General features: G+C 51.3%; 1 protein-coding gene across 1 annotated transcript in view; it reads left to right on the top strand.

The window, feature by feature from the left end:
• LOC147103307 (mediator of RNA polymerase II transcription subunit 30) overlaps positions 1–20921 on the top strand; it is a 36706-nt gene that overhangs the window by 4665 nt on the left and 11120 nt on the right. The window contains exon 2 of the mRNA XM_085962781.1: positions 7081–7310. Coding sequence (XP_085818907.1) covers positions 7098–7310 — 213 coding nt within the window. The 5' untranslated portion in view covers positions 7081–7097. The remainder of the gene's footprint in view (positions 1–7080; positions 7311–20921) is intronic.

Raw genomic sequence — 20921 nt, forward strand, 5'->3', positions numbered from 1 at the left:
CCCACCCTTCGCTCTCCCCCCCACCCTTCGCTCTCCCCCCCCACCCTTCGCTCTCCCCCCACCCTTCGCTCTCCCCCCCCACCCTTCGCTCTCCCCCCCACCCTTCGCTCTCCCCCCCACCCTTCGCTCTCCCCCCCACCCTTCGCTCTCCCCCCCACCCTTCGCTCTCCCCCCCCACCCTTCGCTCTCCCCCCCACCCTTCGCTCTCCCCCCCACCCTTCGCTCTCCCCCCCCACCCTTCGCTCTCCCCCCCACCCTTCGCTCTCCCCCCCTCCTCCCCCCCACCCTTCGCTCTCCCCCCCCACCCTTCTCTCTCCCCCCACCCTTCTCTCCCCCCCACCCTTCTCTCTCCCCCCCACCCTTCTCTCTCCCCCCACCCTCTCTCTCCCCCCACCCTTCTCTCTCCCCCCACCTTCTCTCTCCCCCCCACCCTTCTCTCTCCCCCCACCTTCTCTCCCCCCACCCTCTCTCTCCCCTCCCACCCTTCTCTCTCCCCCCCACCCTTCTCTCTCCCCCCACCCCTCTCTCCCCCCCACCCTTCTCTCTCTCCCCCCCACCCGTCTCTCTCTCCCCCCCACCCTTCTCTCTCTCCCCCCACCCTTCTCTCTCCCCCCCACCCTTCTCTCTCCCCCCCCACCCTTCTCTCTCCCCCCCCACCCTTCTCTCTCCCCCCCACCCTTCTCTCCCCCCCAGTCCTCCCGCGCCCCCCCCCAGTCCTCCCCGCCCCCCCCCAGTCCTCCCGCGCCCCCCCAGTCCTCCCGCGCCCCCCCAGTCCTCCCGCGCCCCCCCAGTCCTCCCGCGCCCCCCCCAGTCCTCCCGCGCCCCCCCCAGTCCTCCCGCGCCCCCCCCCAGTCCTCCCGCGCCCCCCCCAGTCCTCCCGCGCCCCCCCCAGTCCTCCCGCGCCCCCCCAGTCCTCCCGCGCCCCCCCCAGTCCTCCCGCGCCCCCCCCAGTCCTCCCGCGCCCCCCCCAGTCCTCCCGCGCCCCCCCCAGTCCTCCCGCGCCCCCCCAGTCCTCCCGCGCCCCCCCCAGTCCTCCCGCGCCCCCCCCAGTCCTCCCGCGCCCCCCCCAGTCCTCCGCGCCCCCCCAGTCCTCCCGCGCCCCCCCAGTCCTCCCGCGCCCCCCCCAGTCCTCCCGCGCCCCCCCCAGTCCTCCCGCGCCCCCCCCCAGTCCTCCGCGCCCCCCCCAGTCCTCCCGCGCCCCCCCCAGTCCTCCCGCGCCCCCCCCAGTCCTCCCGCGCCCCCCCCAGTCCTCCCGCGCCCCCCCCAGTCCTCCCGCGCCCCCCCCAGTCCTCCCGCGCCCCCCCCAGTCCTCCCGCGCCCCCCCCAGTCCTCCCGCGCCCCCCCCAGTCCTCCCGCGCCCCCCCCAGTCCTCCCGCGCCCCCCCCAGTCCTCCCGCGCCCCCCCCAGTCCTCCCGCGCCCCCCCCCAGTCCTCCCGCGCCCCCCCCAGTCCTCCCGCGCCCCCCCCCAGTCCTCCCGCGCCCCCCCCAGTCCTCCCGCCCCCCCCCCCCCAGTCCTCCCGCCCTCCCGCCCAGTCCTGCAGGCCAATTAAGTGACGCCTGGTTACAGATGATGTCAGGGATTGACATTTCATCTGTCAAAAGCTTTAGTCGGGTACCCGCCTCCTGGAAACGGGCATGGAGGCGGGTTGGGGGTGGGAAGTGTTCGTGTCCCCTCATTCTCCAATTTTCCCCCCACTCCCGCCTTCATGGGCCTTGGAAATTCGAGCCCAGTCTGTTGTGACACTTAGTGCATGAAAGCCCAGGCCTCACGGGACCTCTGTCAGTGATACCGTGTGGAGCCTCAGGTGAGGAGGCAAACAAAATGGAATTATTGTACTGACCCTTTTGAACACTAAATATCTCTTCCTGCTGCTTTGAAAATAGGGAAGGCTTTTTTCATTCCACCCCCTTCTTTCCCTCTTCCTCTCTCCGCCCAGCCTGATCCCTTCCTTGCCTGACTTTGAAGCAAAAATCTCTGCTGTGTAATCCGCCCCCCAAGCTGGAGTTGTTGAAGCTAATATCCTTGAGCCTTCTGGCTTAAAAGGGTTAAATTATGAGGACAAAAACTGGCTTGTGTTCCCTTGAGTTTAAAAGATTGAAACGGTGACCTAATCAATATATTTAAAATGATTAAAATATTCCATAGAGTAGATACAGAGAAATTATGTCCTCTGGTGGGGGAATCCAGAAAAAGGCTTAAAATTAGAGTCCGGCTGTTTAGCAGTGATGTCAGGAAGCACCACTTCACACAAAGGATAGTAGAAATCTGGAACTCACTCCCCCGCCCCCGCCCGCCCCCCCCCCACCCTAATAGCTGTGGATGCTGGGGGTCAGTTGAAATAGATTTTTATTGCGCATTTCAAAATTTGCAGATGACACTAAATTAGGAGGTTGTAGTTAATACAGAGGAGAATTGTGACCGAATACAGGAATATGTTAATAAACTAGCAGAACGGGCATATAATTGGCAAATGGACTGCAATATAGATCAGTGCGAGTTAAGATATTTTGGTCGGAAGAATAAGGTGGCCACATACTCCTTGGAAAATAAGTGTCTAACTGGGCTAGAGAAACGGGGGGCTCTGGGGGTACAGATGCACAGATCACTAAAAGTAGTGACGCAGGTTAATAGGGCAACTAGGGAGGGGCAATAAATGCCAGGCTTGCCAGCGGTGCCCACATCCCAAAATGAAATAAGTAAAATCACTAAAGGAATTAATCTATCTTTAGCAGTGTAATGGGAAAAAAATCTCAGGAACCATGGAGGTTTGAACATGAGGATGAGAATTTTTTAAATCAAGGTGTTGTCGGACCTGGAGCCAATGTAGGTCAGCGAGCAGAGGGGTGATGGGTGAACAGGACTTGGTGCGAGGTAGGATACAGGCAGCAGAGTTTTGGATGAGCTGAAGTTTCTGGAGAGGGTGAGCATAAGGCACCACAGCCTGTTCAGTTGTGGAAACTGCCTGATCCACAGTCTCTGCTCAAACGGTAAAGGTCTAAATGTGTGTGCGTGTGTGTTTTTTTGCTTATTTACATAAAAAAAGGTTAATTCTGAATCAAAAATGAAAGACTTGTATTTATATAGTGTCTGTCACGACCTCCGGACATCCCAAAGCACTTTACAGCCAATTAAGTACTCTTGAAATGTAGGAAACGCAGCAGCCAATTTTGCACACGGCAAGCTCCCACAAACAGCAATCAGATAATCTGTTTTTAGTGATATTGGTTGAGGGATAAATATTAGCCAGGACACCTGCTTCAACATAGTGCTGTGGGATCTTTTACGTCCACCTGAGAGAGTAGACGGTGTCTCGGATTAACGTCTCATCCAAAGGACGGCACCTCCAGCAGTGCAGCACTCCCTCGATACTGCACTGGAGTGTCGGCCTTGATTTTTGTGCTCCAGTCTCTGGAGTGGGACTCGAACCTTTTCACTCGGTGGCGAGAATGCTACCAACTGAGCCACAGCTGTCTATAAAATGGGATCTGTTGTTCTATCATTTTTACAGACCATTTACCTTCTGAAACTTTTTTGGGTCAAGATTTTTTTTTACCCTTTTTTTTCTCTCTGCCTGTAATTTAATCCCCATTTCTTTATTCCCCACACCTGACGTCTCTGCAGCTGTAAGGATGGGTGCACAGTCTGCTCACAGGCTGTTGGCACAAGGTACCAGATATTGCATAGGAACAGGAGTTAGATCAGAGTTTCTCAAAATATTTTGGTTGAGGGACCTGCCACATAATACAAAAGTGCTGCATGTAGAGAGTGTTTTAATAATGCTTTTAAGAAAACGGGTATTTACTTACAGATATCGGTGAGATGGGTGTGCCTGCCTCTCGCTGCAGAGTCTGTCTATCCTTGGTGTCACGTTTTTCCCCAGGTGAGGGAGGGAAAGTGTCCCTAAAATAGGGATCAACAGATGGTGTGGGATGAAAGTTAGAGCGCGTGATCACCGGACCGCTCCACCAGCTCCTCTTCTGGTGATCTTGATGCCGCTCTCCGTGCCCGTCCACGCACGCGCGCGCTCCCCACCTAGGCGAGACAGCCAGCCCACTCTGTGCTGCACCTGTGGCGCCCGCCCTCCTGGCTCGCACCAGGCCCGCCTCCGGCCGCACTTTCACATTATTTCGTGGACCCCAGGAAAGCCTCTCTAGAACCCCAGGGGTCCGTGGACCCCAGTTTAAGAACCACTGAATTAGATCATGGCTGATCTGTGCCTAAACAACCACAGCTTGTATTTACAGGAAACTCTCTGGTATCCGGCACCGACTGCACCGCGATGGTGCCGGTTAATTAAAAATTCCAGATGACGGAGAGGATTATCTACCGAGGCTATTTTTAACAAACAGAAATTTTAAAAAATCAAGAAATGTGCCGTATACAGTAATTGGGTACTCCTCTACAGAATGTTGTGTTAAATGGATGGTGGAAGATGCTTGATTAAGTACAGTACTGCCAGTTGAGGGTAATCCATAACTCTTTACTGTACAAGTTTTGTTGTACTGTTAAGTAATTAAACGACTGTATACAGCGCGGGAGAGTCAGACTCCTGTTATTGAGGTGTTCGGACTTCCGACAGCGCCCAGAAGCTGAGTAGTGGCAGTTTGGAGAACTACCCCCACTGACTAACTCGGTCACCGTGGGAGACTCGAACTCGGCAACATTTCCAGTTATTGAGGTGTTGTTTACGGAGTATGAATTTTGCCGGTTAATAGAGAATTCCGGATATTTAGGTGCTGTTTAAACGAGAGTTTCTGTATATAGCACCTTTTTAATGTAGTAAAACGATCCAAGGCGCTGCACAGCAGTATTTTAAGACAACAAATTTGACACCGAGCCACATAAGGAGAAATTAGGGCAGGTGACCAAAAGCTTGGTAAAAGAGGTCATTTTTACGGAACGTCTTAAAGGAGGAAAGAGATGTTCAGGGAGGGAATTCCAGAGCTTAGGGCCTAGGCAACAGAAGGCACGGCCACCAAAGGTTGAGTGATTATAATCGGATCCTCAAGAGGGCAGAATTAGAGGAGCGCAGATACTGTTTGTACACTGATGGATAGATCTGTATTTTTGTGTACAACCATGAATGTTTTTCAATGCTTTGGCAACATAAGATGTACCTTGTCATGCCAATAAAGCGATTTGAATTGATATCTCGGGGGGGGGGGGGGGCTGAAGGATATTGGAGATAGGGAGGGGCGAGGCTATGGAGAGATTTGAAAACAAGGATGAGAATTTTGAAATCGAGGCGCTGCTTAACCGGGAATCAATATAGGTCAGTGAGCACAGGGGTGATGGGTGAACGGGACTTGATGCGAGTTAGGAGACGGGCAGCCGAGTTTTGGATCACCTCAAGTTTACGTAGGGTGGAATGTGGGAGGCCACCCAGGAGTGTGTTGGAATAGTCAAGTCTAGAGGTAACAAAGGCATGGATGAGGGTTTCGGCAGCGGAGGAGCTGAGGCAAGGGCGGAGACGGGCGATGTTAGAGGTGGTAATAGGCGGTCTTTGTTATGTTGCGGATATGTGGTCGGAAGCTCATTTCCGGGTCAAATATGATACCAAGGTTGCGAAGAGTGTGGTTCAGCCTCAGACAGATGTTAGGGAGAGGGATGGAGTCAGTGGATAGAGAACGGAGTTTGTGGTGGGGACTGAAAACAACGGCTTTGATCTACCCAATATTTAATTGGAGAACATTTCTGCTCATCCAGAACTGGATGTCGGACAAGCAGTCTGACAATTTAGAGACCGTGGAGGGGTCGAGAGAAGAGGTAGTGAGGTAGAGCTGGGTGTCGTCAGTGTACATGTGGAAACTGACGCTGTGTTTTCAGATGATGTCGCCAAGAGGCAACATGTAGATGAGAAATAGGAGGGGGCCAAGGATAGATCCTTGGGGGACACCAGAGGTAACGATGCGGGAGCGGGAAGAGACGCCGTTGCAGGTGACTCTCTGGTTACGATAGATAGACAAGAATGGAACCAGGCGAGTGCAGTCCTACCCAGCTGGACAATGGTGGAGAGGCGTTGGAGAAGGATGGAGTAGTCAACCATGCCAAAGGCTGCAGACAAGTCAAGAAGGACGAGGAGGGATAGTTTACCTTTGTCACAGTCACAAAGGAGGTCACCTCAACTCCATTTTCCCTCCTTTGCTCCATATCCCTTGATACCCTCACCGAACAAAAACCTGTCGATCTCAGCCTTGATAGCCCCAACTGGCCCCCAGCATCCACGGCCTTTTGAGCGAGAGAGTTCCAGATTTCCACTACCCTTTGTGTGAAAAATATTAATTTCACTCCTGATTTCACTTCTTAGGCAGTCCCTCGGAACCGAGGATGACTTGCTTCCACATTAAAAATGAGTTCTCAGGTGACTGATGAGTCCAATGCAGGACCTACAGTCTCTGTCACAGGTGGGGCAGATGGTGGTTGAAGGGGCGGGTGGGTGGGGTGCTTGGGTTGACGTGCGCTCCTTGCGCTGCCTGCGCTTGGCTTCCGCTTGCTCCCGGCGAAGAGACACGAGGTGTTCGGCGCCTTCCCGAATGCTTCTCCTCCACTTTGTGCGGTCTCTGTAACCTCCTCCTGTCCTACAACCCTCCGAGGTCTCCGCACTCCTTCAATTCTGGCCTCTTGTGCATCCCTGATTTTCATTATTTTGACCATTGGAGGTCGTGCCTTTAGCTGCCAAAGCCCTAAGCTCTGGAATTCCCTCCCTAAACCCCTCTACGTCTCTCTCCTCCTTTAAGATGCCCCTTAAAACCTACCTCTTTCACCAAGTTTTTGATCACCTGTCCTAATATCTCCTTGTGTGGCTCAGTGTCAAATTTTGTTTGATAATCGCTCCTGTGAAGCGCCTTGGGACGTTTTACTATATTACAGGCGCTATATAAATGCAAGTTGTTGAATGGCCTAGCTCAAATTTTAAGATCGTGCCCCTTTCTCTGAGTCCCCCACCAGACAAAACAGTTTCTCTGTATCAACCCCATTGAATCCCTTTATCATTTTGAACACCTCAATCAGATCACTTCTAAACACTGAGCCCCACCCACTAACCATTTGCTCACTTGTCTCTCTTTTGTTATCTGCAGATTTGCCTCGACAGGCGATGACGGCGCTACCAGGGGCCGGGCCGAGGATCCCTGGCCTGCACTCTCAAACCGCGGCCTCCGTCCATCCCTCTGCACCAGTCCCCCCGCAGCAGCCGCAGAGCGCGCTGCGTGAGATCACGTGCGTCACCCTCTGCAAGGTGGGCCAGGAGACCGTCCAGGACATTGTGGCACGTACAATGGACATCTTCCACATGCTCCGGGCAACGCAGGTAATTGGTTCTTCCCACTTATGAAGTGTAGTCACTGTTGTAATGTAGAAAACGTGGCAGCCAATTTGTGCACAGCAAGCTCCCACAGACAGCAATGAGATAAATGACCAGATAACAGGAAATATGTAGCCAGTCTGTCAGCACCTGACATGAAGTAGGCAGATTAGTGCTCGCAAAATGGTGCAGTGACTGAGCCATACAGACCACAAAGGTCCTGGATAATGTCGACCATGACGAGCTGTTTCACCTTGTCCGGAACAGTAGAACCAGAGGATGGATACAGCTTGCGCTTGAAGGGGGGTAAATCAAAATTAACCTGGGGAAACGATGGGCCAGATATTCCGATCCCTACGGGTGAGTACGTGCTGTGTACTCACCTGTAGGGACATCGGAAATGCCGGTTTTAGGCATGCACTGCGCATACGCTGGAAAGCTCCTGACGGATCCTCCGGCTGCCCTGGAGAAGGGCCTCTGCGGGTGGAGAGTTCTGCTTTTTGGAGACCCTCCGCCTGCAGAAAACCCGTACAATTCTTGCGCCTGGTAAAAGCAAGTGTAAGGCCTACTTTTACCAGGATAAGAGTTGATAAAAGTTAAATCAGTAAAAAAATTTTTTTTTTTTTTAATCATTATTGTAATTTCAAGTCATTTTAAAAATGTGATTTAAAAAAAAAAAAAAAAAAAAATTATTTAAAGTTTTACTATGTTTTTGGGGTGATCTCCATTCATATATTGACAGGTCTTCCTGTCAAGTGTATGAAGGGAGATTCCCTTCTGTGATTGGCTCCCCATGGCCCACGTGATCCCAAGGACGCTGCGAACTTCCTGCGCCTCTGGGATATGTGGGCCCTGCGCACTTGGAGTTTGGTGAGGCCCAGGAGCGGAAGTGTGTGCGTCCTGGGAGCCCTCGGGTAAGGGCGCAGATTTTTCCAGATCACAGGCCTCCGCCCGCAGGGAGGCCTGCAATCAGAATATCTGGGCCAATATTTCAGTGAGCAAGTGGTCAATCTATGGAACAGGCTCCTTGGGGAGATGGTGGAAACTGTTAGTATTGGTTCATTCAAATGCAAATTAGAGTTCTTTCAGGAAAGTAACATTTGGGGATACAGTATGTGAGTAATTTGAGACATGACGTGTGGTGAGTGTAGCGTGCTTGGGAGGAACAGGTGACTTTGGACCTATGGTTCCCAAAGCTCTCCACCACTGGGGGTTTTCCTCACCTCATGTCTGGGTCTGTTGTAGATCAATCGATGGAGATTGATTGCCACGATTAGTCTACAACTCACATGGTATCATGCGACTACTGGAATGGTAGAAGGCGACCTCAATAGACCTTGGTCTTTTTCGTCCAGCAATTGCTATGTCCCTTCCCCCTTGTCTGTGTGGCTCAGAGCAACCTCAGGTTGGCAACTTACCAATGGAGCTGGGTTGGGGTTAGGGCTGAGCTGCTGTTTCGTATTTTAATGTAGAAGAATGTCCTAAGGCCCTCCACAGGTGCACAATCAGAAATAAATAGATTGCGAGCCAAAGAAGGAGATATTGGGAGGGGTGATCAATAATAGCTCAGTCAGAGGTGGGTTTTAAGGAGGAGAGGTGGAGGGGTTTCGTGAATTCCAGAGCATGTGGTCTAGGCGGCTAAAGGCACAGCTCCCACTGGTGAAGTGAAGGGCCAGAGAAATACACGAGAGCCCAGAGTCAGAGGAACTGAGAATTGGGGGTGGTGGTGTTGGGCTGTGGGAGGTTAGAGGCAAGGAGGGATGAGGCCATGAAGGGATTCAAAGATGAGGATAAGCATTAGAAATTGGGGACATGGTTGGGGGGGGGTCTGTGAGCCATTGTAGGTTAGCAAGAAGGATCTGGGGCAGCAGAGTTTTGGATGAGCTGAAGTTTATGGATGATGGGAGGTCGGCCAGGAGTGCGTTGGAGTAGTCGAGTCTGGAGGGAATAAATACATGGATGAGGGTTTCAGCGGCAAATGGGCTGAGGCGGGTGATATTACGGAGGTGGAAGTAGGCGCTCTTTGTGATGGAGAGGATATGAAGCGAGGAGCTCACTTTGGAGTCGAATAGGATGATGAGGTTGCGAACAGTCTGTTTCTGTCTGAGACCATGGTTGGGGAGGGGGATGGAGTCGGTGTCGGTCATTTTCGTTCTCATTTTTGTCGTTCAACCCCTGACGTAGGAAAACTACTAGGCACTTGGTCTAAGCGTTAAACAAAGCTTTAATGAACTGTTTTACAACATGGAGGTCTAGTTGTGTCCTTCACTAGTTCCTGTTAAGAATGTCCTGCGCAAGCTGGGCCCGTGCCTGAGTATTTATACTCTCCCTGGACAGCGCCACCTGTAGGCTGCTCAGTATTATTTCATAAGTCAGTCTTTCTTTCATGAATGACTGATTCATGTCACCCCCTGGACAAGGCAGTAAATAGCTTTGATGTGCAAGGTTTGATATTTTTGGTGCTGTGACTCCAATGGTGCATGATGCTGACTCGTACTTTACGAACTTAGTTGAAAGAAAGAACTTGAATTTATATGGTGCCTTTCATGACCTTCGGACGTTCCAAAACGCTTTAAAGCCAATGAAGTACTTTTGAAGTGTAGTCGCTGTTGTAATTTAGGGAAATGCGGCAGCCAATTTGCACCAGCAAGCTCGCACAAGCAGCAATTCTCAAGGGCAATTAGGGATGGGCAATAAATGCTGGCATTGCCAGCGACACTCGCATCCCATAAACTAATATAAAAAAAAAAGCAGTCATAATGCCCTGATTATGTTTTTTAGTGATGTTGGTTAAGGGATAAATATTGGCCAGGACACTGGAGAGAACTCTCCTGCTTTTCTTTGAAATAGTGCCGTGGGATATTTAACGCCCACCTGAGAGGGCAGACGGGGCCTCTGTTTAACGCCTCGGCTGAAAGACGGAACCTCCGACAGTGCAGCACTCCCTCAGTACTGCACTGGGAGTGTCAGCCTAGACTTTGTCCTCAAGTCTCTGGAGTGGGACTTGAACCCACGACCTCCTGACTCCAAGGCGAGAGTGCTACCCACTGAGCCAAGGCAAACACGACTAATTTTAAGTTTAATTTCAAGGTTTAGATTCTGATCTGTGGGACGAAGTCCAAGAACCAGTGAATTCAATCGTGGCTCGTGCCCTTTGCTGATGTGTTTTCAGTGCATGGGTAAGCTGATGTCGTTATCTAGTATCTCAGTGACCTGTGTGTGCCGTGAAAATTCCAAAACTACCAAACATGACGGTGCTTGTCCTTGTTGGCAGTCTTTTTCATATCCATTCTCTGGATGTGAGCGTCGCTGGCAAGGCTGGTGTTGATTGCCCATCCCTAGTTACCCTGGATACAACTGAGTGAGTGCCTCGCTAGGGCAGCTAAGAGTCAAACATGTTGGTGTGGGACTGGAGCCACATATCGGCCAGACTGGGTAAGGAAGGCAGGTTTCCTTCCCTAAAGGACGTCGGTGAATCAGTTGGGTTTTCACGACATCCTGAACGGTTCATGGTCACTTCTACCGATATCAGCTTTTTATTTCCGGATTTTATAAACTGAAATCACATTCTCAAATTGCCATGGTGGGCTTTTAACTCGCATTCTCTGGATTACTGGTCCAGTAATATAACCACTAATCCTATAGGATTGCCAACTCTGGTTGGATGTATTCTCAGGTTTAATCAATTGACCTCCTGCATTCAACTGCCCCGCCCAGTCAAGCAGCCTTCATCCCACCTTCATTATTTTTGTAACTAATAAACAAAATTGTTCAAAGAAAATTAAAAGAAAAAACCATCTTTTTAGTGCCACTATGATTTTACTCCTGGGTTGGCAACCCTACTACACAACCGTACCTGTCTTGATGTAAAGTGTGGGTACAACCATAATGAATTGATAATCATGATCACATGGTATGGGAGAAAACTAGAGAGACACACACACAGAGACAAGAGCTGCTGAAGAGGCAAAATGCATTCTCCATTAGAGGGGAAGTAGGGCATGAAAAGATGTGTTCCCACAGCCTACCTGGTTACAGAACCTCAGCAGAGGCTTCACAATGTTCCAATCGGCCATGACTTTAACTGAGCGTTTTAAAAAATAGAGTTGCAGTACTGCACCTCGACCACCAGAGGCTGCAGTTGCACTTTGGTGAACAATCCCAGCCACCTGCCAGATATAGTTCCGGCTACAGTGTTTATATTCGGCTAGTTGACAACATGAATTTGAGCCTCTTTGTGAATGGGAGCAGGACAAAGAGTTTGAAAAGTTGGAAGAGCAGCAGGCCAGCTTCGGATTTCTTATTGTCCTCACAGATCAATGAATCGTAGAATGATACAGCACAGATGTGTCTGTGCCGGCTCTTTGAAAGAACGATCCAATTAGTCCCACTTCCCTGCTCTTTTCCCGAGGCCCTGTAAATTTTTCCTCAAGTATTTATCCAATTCCCTTTTGAAAGTTACTATCAAATGTGCTTTCGTTACCCTTTCGGGCAGTGCAAACTCGCTGCGTAAAAATATATCTCCTCCTGTCACCTCTGGTTCTCTTGCCAATCACCTTAAATCTGTGTCCGCTGGTTACCGACCCACCTGCCAGTGGAAACAGTTTCTCCTTATTTACTCTCTCAAATAGATAAGGGGGAACCATTGGATGTGGTGTATTTGGATTTTCAGAAGGCATTTGATAATGTGCCACAACAAGAGGTTATTAAACACAATTAGGGCTCATGGGATTGGGGGTAAAATACTAGCATGGATTGAGGATTGGTTGATGGACAGAAAATAGAGAGTAGGAATAAACGGGTCATTTTCGGGTTGGCAGGCTGTAACTAGTGGGGTACCACAAGGATCAGTGCTTGGGCCTCAGCTATTCACAATCTACATCAATGATTTGGATGTGGGGACCAAATATAATGTATCCAAATTTGCTGATGATACAAATCTGGGTGGAAGAAATTTCCCCAGGCAGGAGGAGTTCTGCTGTGTGAATCTTTTTGGATTAACGCAGAATGTTGCAGCTCCGTTGCGGCAGCTCCTTTTACTTCCTGGTGCGAACTTGTGAAGATCTAGCTTAAAAATAAAAACAGGAAATGCTGGAGACACTCCGCAGGTCAGGCAACATCTGTGGAGAGAGACGCCGAGTTAAAGTTTCAGGTCGATGACCTTTCATCAGCACTAGAACATTAACCTTGTGGTTCTCACTCCACAGATGCTGCCTGGCCTGCTGAGTGTCTCCAGCATTTTCTGTTTTTATTTCCTGTTTCCAGCCTCTACAGGGTCTTGCTTTGTGTCTTATTGTAAGATCTACCTTAACCTCTTTAACTCTTCAGTGCTGAAGTAAGTGTCTTTGTGTCTAGGACTGCCATATAATGCAACAACAGTAGCTTTCATTTATATAGCGCCTTTAACGTAGTAAAACGTTCCCAAGGCACGTCACAGGAGCGCTATCGAACAAAATTTGACACTGAGCCACATAGAGATATTGGGACAGGTTTGGTCAAGTGCCTTAGGATTTAGGGAGGGAATTCCAGAGCTAGGCAGCTGAAGGCACGGCTGCCAATAGTGGAGCGATGGAAATTGGGGATGCACAAGAGGCCAGAATTGTGCGTGCATGTGAAGAAAGATGAGATACCCCGTGAGTTGCCAATCGTCGCAAGCTGCTGCGCGATTTGCGCCGCTCCTCCCTTAACCTCGCGAAAATGGCAGCTCGCTCTCGACCTGCCCGTGAGTTTCAGGCAATTGCTGCGTTTGCACATTGTGGTAAACCACTTTTATCGTTCACTATCGTTACACTATGGTTATCACTGTTTATGTCGTTACACTATGGTTATCACTGCTTACACTGTTGTGTCACTACACAAGGTCACCTCTTGTCACGCTGTTATACCTGGGCTGACCACAGCTGACTCCGCCCATGGCTCCGCCTGCTTGCCCAGGTATAAAGGTGATCGACTGGCTGGTATTCCTCCTTGTTGGACCCGATCGCCCACGAGGGTGGGCTCTGTTATTTAGCCAATAAAAACCTATAGTTACTATCTTAACTCGTCGCTTTTCATTGGATGAATTGATAGGTATATCTCACATTAATTTCCCACTAAACTTGGCGCAGAAAGTTAGGGTTGGTACTTAACGGCGTAAGAACCCTTTTTAATTAGGAGATTTATGTTGCTACAATGTGATATACCTATCAATTCGTCCAATAAAAAGCGACAAGTTAGGAACGTAACTAAAGGTTTTTATTGACTAAATAACAGAGCCCACCCTCGTGGGTGATCGGGTCCAACAAGGAGGAATACCAGCCAGTCGACTACCTTTATACCTGGGCAGGTAGGTGGAGCCATGGGCGGAGTCGGAGGTGGTCAGCCCAGGTATAACAGCGCGACAAGAGGCGACCTCGTATAGTGATACAACAGTGAGAACAGTGATAACAATACAACAGTGATAACTATAGTGTAACGATAGTGAACGATAAAGGTGGTTTACCACATTCACCCCTTGTTTAGATTTGAGTCCGGCGGGGTGAAGTGTACTACCAGTTCTGGTATGTCAGTCTGTCCGGAGGCCTCGTAAGCCTCTCCGATCGTCGCAGCGGCGGTGCTGCATTATCCGATGTTAATGCTGGTGTCTGCATTATCCGATGTTAATGCTGGTGTCTGCGTGGTCGGCGAAGGCTCGTGGGGTTCCGGCATGCCGTCTACCTGGGCTGGAATTGGGGGGGTGGGGGGGGTAGTAAAGGTGGTGTCTCCGGAGTGCCCGAGGGTGCGAGGTCTCGTAAGGAGACAGTGTCCTCCCGCCCGTCTGGGTAAGCCACGTAGGCGTACTGGGGGTTGGCGTGCAGGAGGTTCACCCTCTCGACCAGGGGGTCCGTTTTATGGGCTCTCACGTGCTTTCGCAGCAAGACGGGCCCCGGAGAGGTCAGCCAGGTTGGTAGAGTGGTTCCCGTAGTCGACTTCCTGGGGAAAACAAACATTCATTCATGGGGGGTGGCGTTAATGGCAGTGCAAAGTAGTGACCGGATGGAGTGCAGCGCTGTCGGGAGGACTTCCTGCCAGCGGGAGGTTGGGAGGCCCTTAGACTTTAAGGCTAAGAGGACGGCCTTCCATACCGTCGCGTTCTCTCTTTCCACCTGGCCGTTCCCTCGGGGGTTGTAGCTGGTGGTCCTACTTGCTGCAATACCTCTCGCTAGTAGGAACTGACGGAGTTCCTCGCTCATGAAGGAGGAGCCCCGGTCACTATGTATATAGTTCGGGAACCCGAACAAGGCGAAGAGGTCGTTCAGGCACTTGATGACCGTGGTACTGGTCATGTCTGGGCAGGGAAAGGCAAAAGGGAAACGGGAGTACTCATCAACGATGTTGAGGAAGTACACATTACGGTCAGATGACGGTAGAGGCCCCTTAAAGTCGATGCTCAGGCGCTCGAAGGGGCGGGTGGCCTTGATCAGGCTTGGTCTGTCCGGCCTATAGAAGTGCGGTTTGCACTCGGCGCAGGTCTGGCAGTTCCTGGTCATGGTCCTGACCTCCTCGATGGAGTAGGTCAGGTTGCGGGCCTTAATGAAATGGTGAAGTCTGGTGACCCCGGGGTGGCAGAGGTCGTTGTGGAGGGTCTGAAGTCTATCAATATGCGCGCTGGCGCATGTAATTCGTGAAAGAGCATCAGGGGGTTCGTTCAGCTTACCTGGCCGGTACAAGATATCATAATCGTAGGTGGATAGCTCGATTCTCCACCTCAAGATCTTGTCATTCTTGATTTTGCCCCTCAGCTTGTTATTAAACATGAAAGCAACCGAACGTTGGTCGGTGAGGAGGGTAAATCGTTTGCCTGCCAGGTAATGCCTCCAGCGCCGTACAGCCTCCACAATTGCCTGGGCTTCCTTCTCGACCGACGAGTGTCGGATCTCAGGGCCCTGTAGGGTCCTTGAGAAGAAGGCCGCCGGCCTCCCCTCCTGGTTAAGGGTAGCGGCTAGGGCGAAGTCGGATGCATCGCTCTCCACTTGGAAGGGGATGGACTCATCCACTGCGTGCATTGTGGCCTTGGCTATGTCTCCCTTGATGAGGGAGAAGGCCGCGCACGCTTCCTCCGTGAGGGGGAAGGATGTGGACTTCATGAGGGGTCTGGCTTTGTCCGCATAATTGGGCACCCATTGGGCATAGTAGGCGAAGAGCCCCAGGGTTCTCTTCAGTGCCTTTGGACAGTGGGGGAGGGGTAGCTCCATGAGGGGGCGCATTCTTTTGGGGTCGGGGCCGATGAGTCCGTTCTCTACTACACAGCCAAGGATGGCAAGGCGCGAGGTGTTAAACACACATTTCTCCTTATTGTAGGTGAGGTTCAGCCGTTGGGCCGTACGGAGGAATTTCTCCAGATTCACGTCATGGTCCTGCCGGTCGCGGCCGCAGATGGTGACGTTATCTAGATAGGGGAATGTGGCCTGCAGTCCGTTCTGGTCAACCATCCGGTCCATCTCCCTTTGGAAGACCGAGACCCCGTTGGTGACACCGAGGGGGACCCTAAGGAAGTGGTATAGGCGCCCATTCGCCTCGAAGGCGGTGTACTGGCGGTCCTCGGGGTGGATAGGGAGTTGGTGGTAGGCCGACTTAAGGTCGATGGTCGAGAATACGCGGTATTGTGCAATCTGATTGACCATGTCAGATATGCGGGGAAGTGGGTATGCGTCCAGCTGGGTGTATCTGTTTATGGTCTGGCTGTAGTCGATGACCAGGCGATTTTTATCGCTGGTCTTAACGACCACGACCTGGGCACGCCAGGGGCTGTTGCTCCCCTCGATAATGCCCTCTTTCAGGAGGCGCCGCACCTCAGAGCTAATGAAGGCTCTGTCCCCAGCGCTGTACCGCCTGCTCTTGGTAGCGACGGGTTTGCAGTCGGGGGTGAGGTTAGCGAACAGGGAAGGTGGCGGCACCTTGAGGGTGGATAGGCTGCAGGTGTTACGCGGTGGGCGGTTTAACATTTGCTGGTTGTCGACTGTGAGTGGGGGGAGGGGTCCACCGTATGCTAGGGTTACACTTTGGAGGTGGGATTGGAAGTCCAGCCCTAGTAGGACGGCAGCGCAAAGTTGGGGGAGGACGAGGAGTTTAAAATTTTTATACTCCGTACCCTTAACCGACAAGGTCACAACACAGTAGCCGCTAATGTCCGTGGCGTGGGACCTCGATGCCATCGAGATTCGGTTGCGCGTTGGCAGGACAGGGAGGGAGTAGTGGCTCACCGTGTCTGGGTGGATGAAGCTCTCCGTGCTTCCGCTGTCGAACAGGCAGGTCGTGGCGTGGCCGTTTACTTTGATGTCCATCATCGACTTGGACAGGTGGTGTGGGCGGGCTTGATCCAGAGTGACGGAGGCTAGTGTGTAGGTAAGCGAGTCGTTGTCGTCTGCGGGCGAGGCGGTCGTCGGGTCCGGAGGCCCGGTGGCAGTCGGGCGTGGTGGGTAAAATGGCGTCTCCCACGAGGTAGGACAAAATGGCGGAGAAGATGGCTGCTCCCATAACTCACATGAGGCACTATTGGGGTCGGTTGCCTTGATCAAAGATGGCCGCCCCCATGACTCACGTGTGGGGATGCTGGCCTCAGTTGCCTTGAAAGAAGATGGCCGCCCCCACAGTTCGCATGAGGCACTGCTGGCCTCTGAAGATCCGCTCCTGCAGGCCTTAGAGAAGTGGCCTTTCTTCCTGCAGGTTGAGCAGGTAGAGTTCCTGGCTGGGCAGCGCGACCTCGGGTGCTTCTCCTGGCCGCAAAAGAAGCAGCCGGCGGCCCGATCGCGGGTGCCCGATGTCGGAGCCGGTACCGGGGGTGGCGGTCCCGGTCGGGTCCGGGACGCCGACGCTGAGGTAGGTCCCGGGGGCGGCGCTGCGAAGGGTATTGCGGTAGGGGCCGGGCCCGAGTCCCAGGGTCGTGAGCAGTACCTGGAAAACGCCTCCTGGTCCTGATGGGCCACCTCTAGGGAGAGAGCGAGGGCTTCAGCTTTGTCCAGGTCGAGGTCTTTAGCTTCAAGCAGTCTTTGCCGTGAGTGGTCGGACCGTAGGCCTTTCACAAAGGCATCGCGGATATTATCTTCCGTATTTTCAACAGCCGTCACCGCTTTAAAGTCACAGTTCCTGCCGAGTGCTCTTAGCGCCCGTAAAAATTCAGCTACAGACTCTCCTGGCTGTTGCGGGCGGGATCTTAGGAGGTGCCTGGTGTACATGTAATTTACCGGGCTCCGGTACTGCTGTTTCAGTAGGTTGATAGCGGCCTCGTATGTAGTCGTGTCCTGGATGAGTGCGTATACTCTCGGGCTCGCTTGGACGTTCAGAACTCTTAGTTTGGATCTCTGAGGGACGCCGGATTCTTCCAGGTAGGATTCGAAGCAGCCCAGCCAGTGTTTGAAGTCGAGGGCTGAGTTTGCTGCCTGTGGGTTTAGATCCAGGTACGGTGGTTTGAGGGCTTGCAGCCAAGCCGGCTGGTGTGGCTGGTGTAGCCCGGTGTCTGAAAGCTGCTGTGGCTGTGCTTCTGGGAGGGCTTCTGGCTGGCCAGTAGTAGACATCTTTAAAATTTAGTCAATAAAATTGATATACCTATCAATTCGTCCAATAAAAAGCGACGAGTTAGGAATGTAACTAAAGGTTTTTATTGACTAAATAACAGAGCCCACCCTCGTGGGTGATCGGGTCCAACAAGGAGGAATACCAGCCAGTCGACTACCTTTATACCTGGGCAGGTAGGTGGAGCCATGGGCGGAGTCGGAGGTGGTCAGCCCAGGTATAACAGCGCGACAAGAGGCGACCTCGTATAGTGATACAACAGTGAGAACAATACAACAGTGATACCTATAGTGTAACGATAGTGAACGATAAAAGTGGTTTACCACACAATGCCAATCAACCTCTCTTCCAGAAAGGGAACAACTGAAACTGTGGAGTCTCATTCCTGCAGGTAGTAAATTGTTCTTAGATTTTTTTTTTTAATTTTAATTTTTTTCTTTTTCTTTCTGTCTCTTATTCTCTCAATCCAATCTTTCTTTCCCTCTCTCTCATTTCTGATTCTGTACCTGATTTGACTCTAATTCGCACAATTTCCTTCTCCGTCGTTCCTCTGTTTCTCTTCTCAACCATTGGTTGAGGCAATGGGCTGTTGGTCATGTCATTCACCAAGGTCCCAGAAGCCCCGTTGCCCTCGCCGCGCGTTATCAGCTCGCACTTCCAGCAAGTTGTAGCGCAAAAAATTGTTCAAGCTGAAGGGTGAGAAAAAGTCTAACTAATGGGGCACGTCGTGAGATGCCCCGCTCCTGCAAATTCTGGCCCAGCAGTTTTAACTGAAGGAAACAGCAGTCACTGGGCTGACATGCAGTCCTTGCGATTCCTGACATTGCTGAAGCTGCACTTCAGAAGGTAACTCATCCTATGAAAGATTCTGATGGGATAAGGGACAACATAACATGCAAGAAATAAATGAATGGCCTCCCTGTGTCCTATGGAGACATGAGTTACTGAGGTTTTCATAGGAACAGGAGGCCATTCAGCCCCTCGAGCCTGTTCCGCCATTCAATTAGATCATGGCTGATACGTATCTTAACTCCATTTACCCGCCTTGGTTCCATAACCCTTAATGCCCTTACCCAACAAATTATCAATCTCCGTTTTGAAATTTTCAATTGACCCCCCAGCCTCAACAGCTTTTTGGGAGGAAAGAGTTCCAGATTTCCACGACCCTTTGTGTGAAGAAGTGCTTCCTGACATATCCCCGAATGGCCTAGCTCTAATTTTAAGGTAAAATAAAAACAGAAAATGCTGGAGAAACTCAGCAGGTCAGGCAGCATCTGTGAAGAGAGAAACAGAGTTAACGTTTCAGGTCGATGACCCTTCGTCAGAACTGGAAAAAAACCTGTTTTTTTCCAGTTCTGACGAAAGGTCATCGACCTGAAACGTTAACTCTGTTTCTCTTTCCACAGATGCTGCCTGACCTGCTGAGTTTCTCCAGCATTTTCTGTTTTTATTTCAGATTTCCAGCATCTGCAGTATTTTCTTTTTGTCTGATTTGAAGGTTATGCCCCCTTGTTCTGGCCTTCCCCACCAGAGAAAATAGTTTCTCTCTATCTACACACCCTATCAAATCCTTTAATCGTCTTAAAAACCTCAATTAGATCCCTTAATCTTCTATACTCAAGGGAATACAAGCAACCTGACCTCATAATTTAACCCTTTTAGCCCTGGTATTATTCTGGTGAATCTGCGCTGCACTCCCTCCAAGGCCAGTATATCCTTGCTGAGGTTTTTCATCACATTTTTAGAATGAACATATAGGGGTCGATTTTGTCGAACCTGTCGGGGAAGAAGGCGGGACTTCCCCTTTCGGGTTTCTGACCCGCCTACTTCGATGTCCAGCCAATCCGTGCAATTTTCCCTTGATTGACCTTGTTGAGCCCGCCCAGCGGGCTCAGCAGGCCAATTAAGGGCCACCCGGCAACAGGTGACGTCACAGACTGCAATTTCATCTGTCAAGATGTCTGACAGATGAAATATCAGTGTTTTACAGCTGTTTGAAGCTGTCGAACACTGACAGTCTGATTTCTAAGATGAGTCCTTCTGCGCAGACTCATTTAGAAATCTCAGCAGCACTAAAAGCTGAAGGCTGTCACTTTTGACAGATCGCAGCCGTTCAGCTTTCAGTTCCGGCTGAGTGATGCGCTCTCGACGGCTACAAGAAGAAAGGCTGTTAAGGTAAGTAAAAGTTCTTTACACACTTTAGACACACCAAACACACTTACCTTTGCACTCATGCACCCATCACTCACCTGAACACCGACATCGCGACCCCTCCAACTCATTCAACCCGACGGCCCGCCTGCTCTAACCTGGCGTGGTTTGGAGCCATCGGGAAACCCACACGAAACCCCTCAGAATGGGGATTAGGCTAAAAACTGCCTGTTAACTACCTGTTAATTGGCACTAATCCCTTCCTGCCTGGTTTCGGCGGGTCCCAGTGCGGGGCAGGTACCCGCCGCCCCAGAAACTTATGTGGGGCAGGGTTTTGGGCGGGATGGTGTCGGGACCCCCAAAGTCAGGATTCCCCCCCCCCCCCCCCCCCCCACACGCCTGAAACCCCGCCTGACGGCTCCCTGAAAATCTAGCCCATAGTATCAGAACTCCTCTGACTCCACATCAGCTTTTGACCTTGGGAAGTTGATTATATTCATCTACAGTGTCCCTGTTGAACATTCTGCTGCACAGGCTGGGTCACTGATTAAAGCAGTGAGGATATAACAACCCCTTCAGCACACATTGAGCTGGGTTAATTAAGAGGTGATGTTGAAATGTCACCTGCTTTCATCCTTTCCAACAAAAAACTTCAATGTAGAAAAGCGCTCCAAGGCGTAATAAAAAAATAGACAGAGTTGTTGGTGCCTCTGATTTTTCATAGAATCTAGCAGCACAGTTGGAGGCCATTCGGCCCATTATGCCTGTGCCGGCTCTTTTGAAGGAGCTCTCCAATTAGTCCAACTCCCTTTGCTCTTGCCCCATAGCCCTGCAAATTTTTCCTTTTTAAGTATTTATCCAATTTCCTTTTGAAAGTTACTATTGAATCTGCTTCCATCACCCTTTCAGGCAGTGCATTGCAGATCACAACAACTT

The sequence above is a fragment of the Somniosus microcephalus genome, chromosome 20 (genome assembly GCF_052327205.1).
Source record: "Somniosus microcephalus isolate GS21.2 chromosome 20, FLI_Smic_1.0, whole genome shotgun sequence".
NCBI lineage: Eukaryota > Metazoa > Chordata > Chondrichthyes > Squaliformes > Somniosidae > Somniosus > Somniosus microcephalus.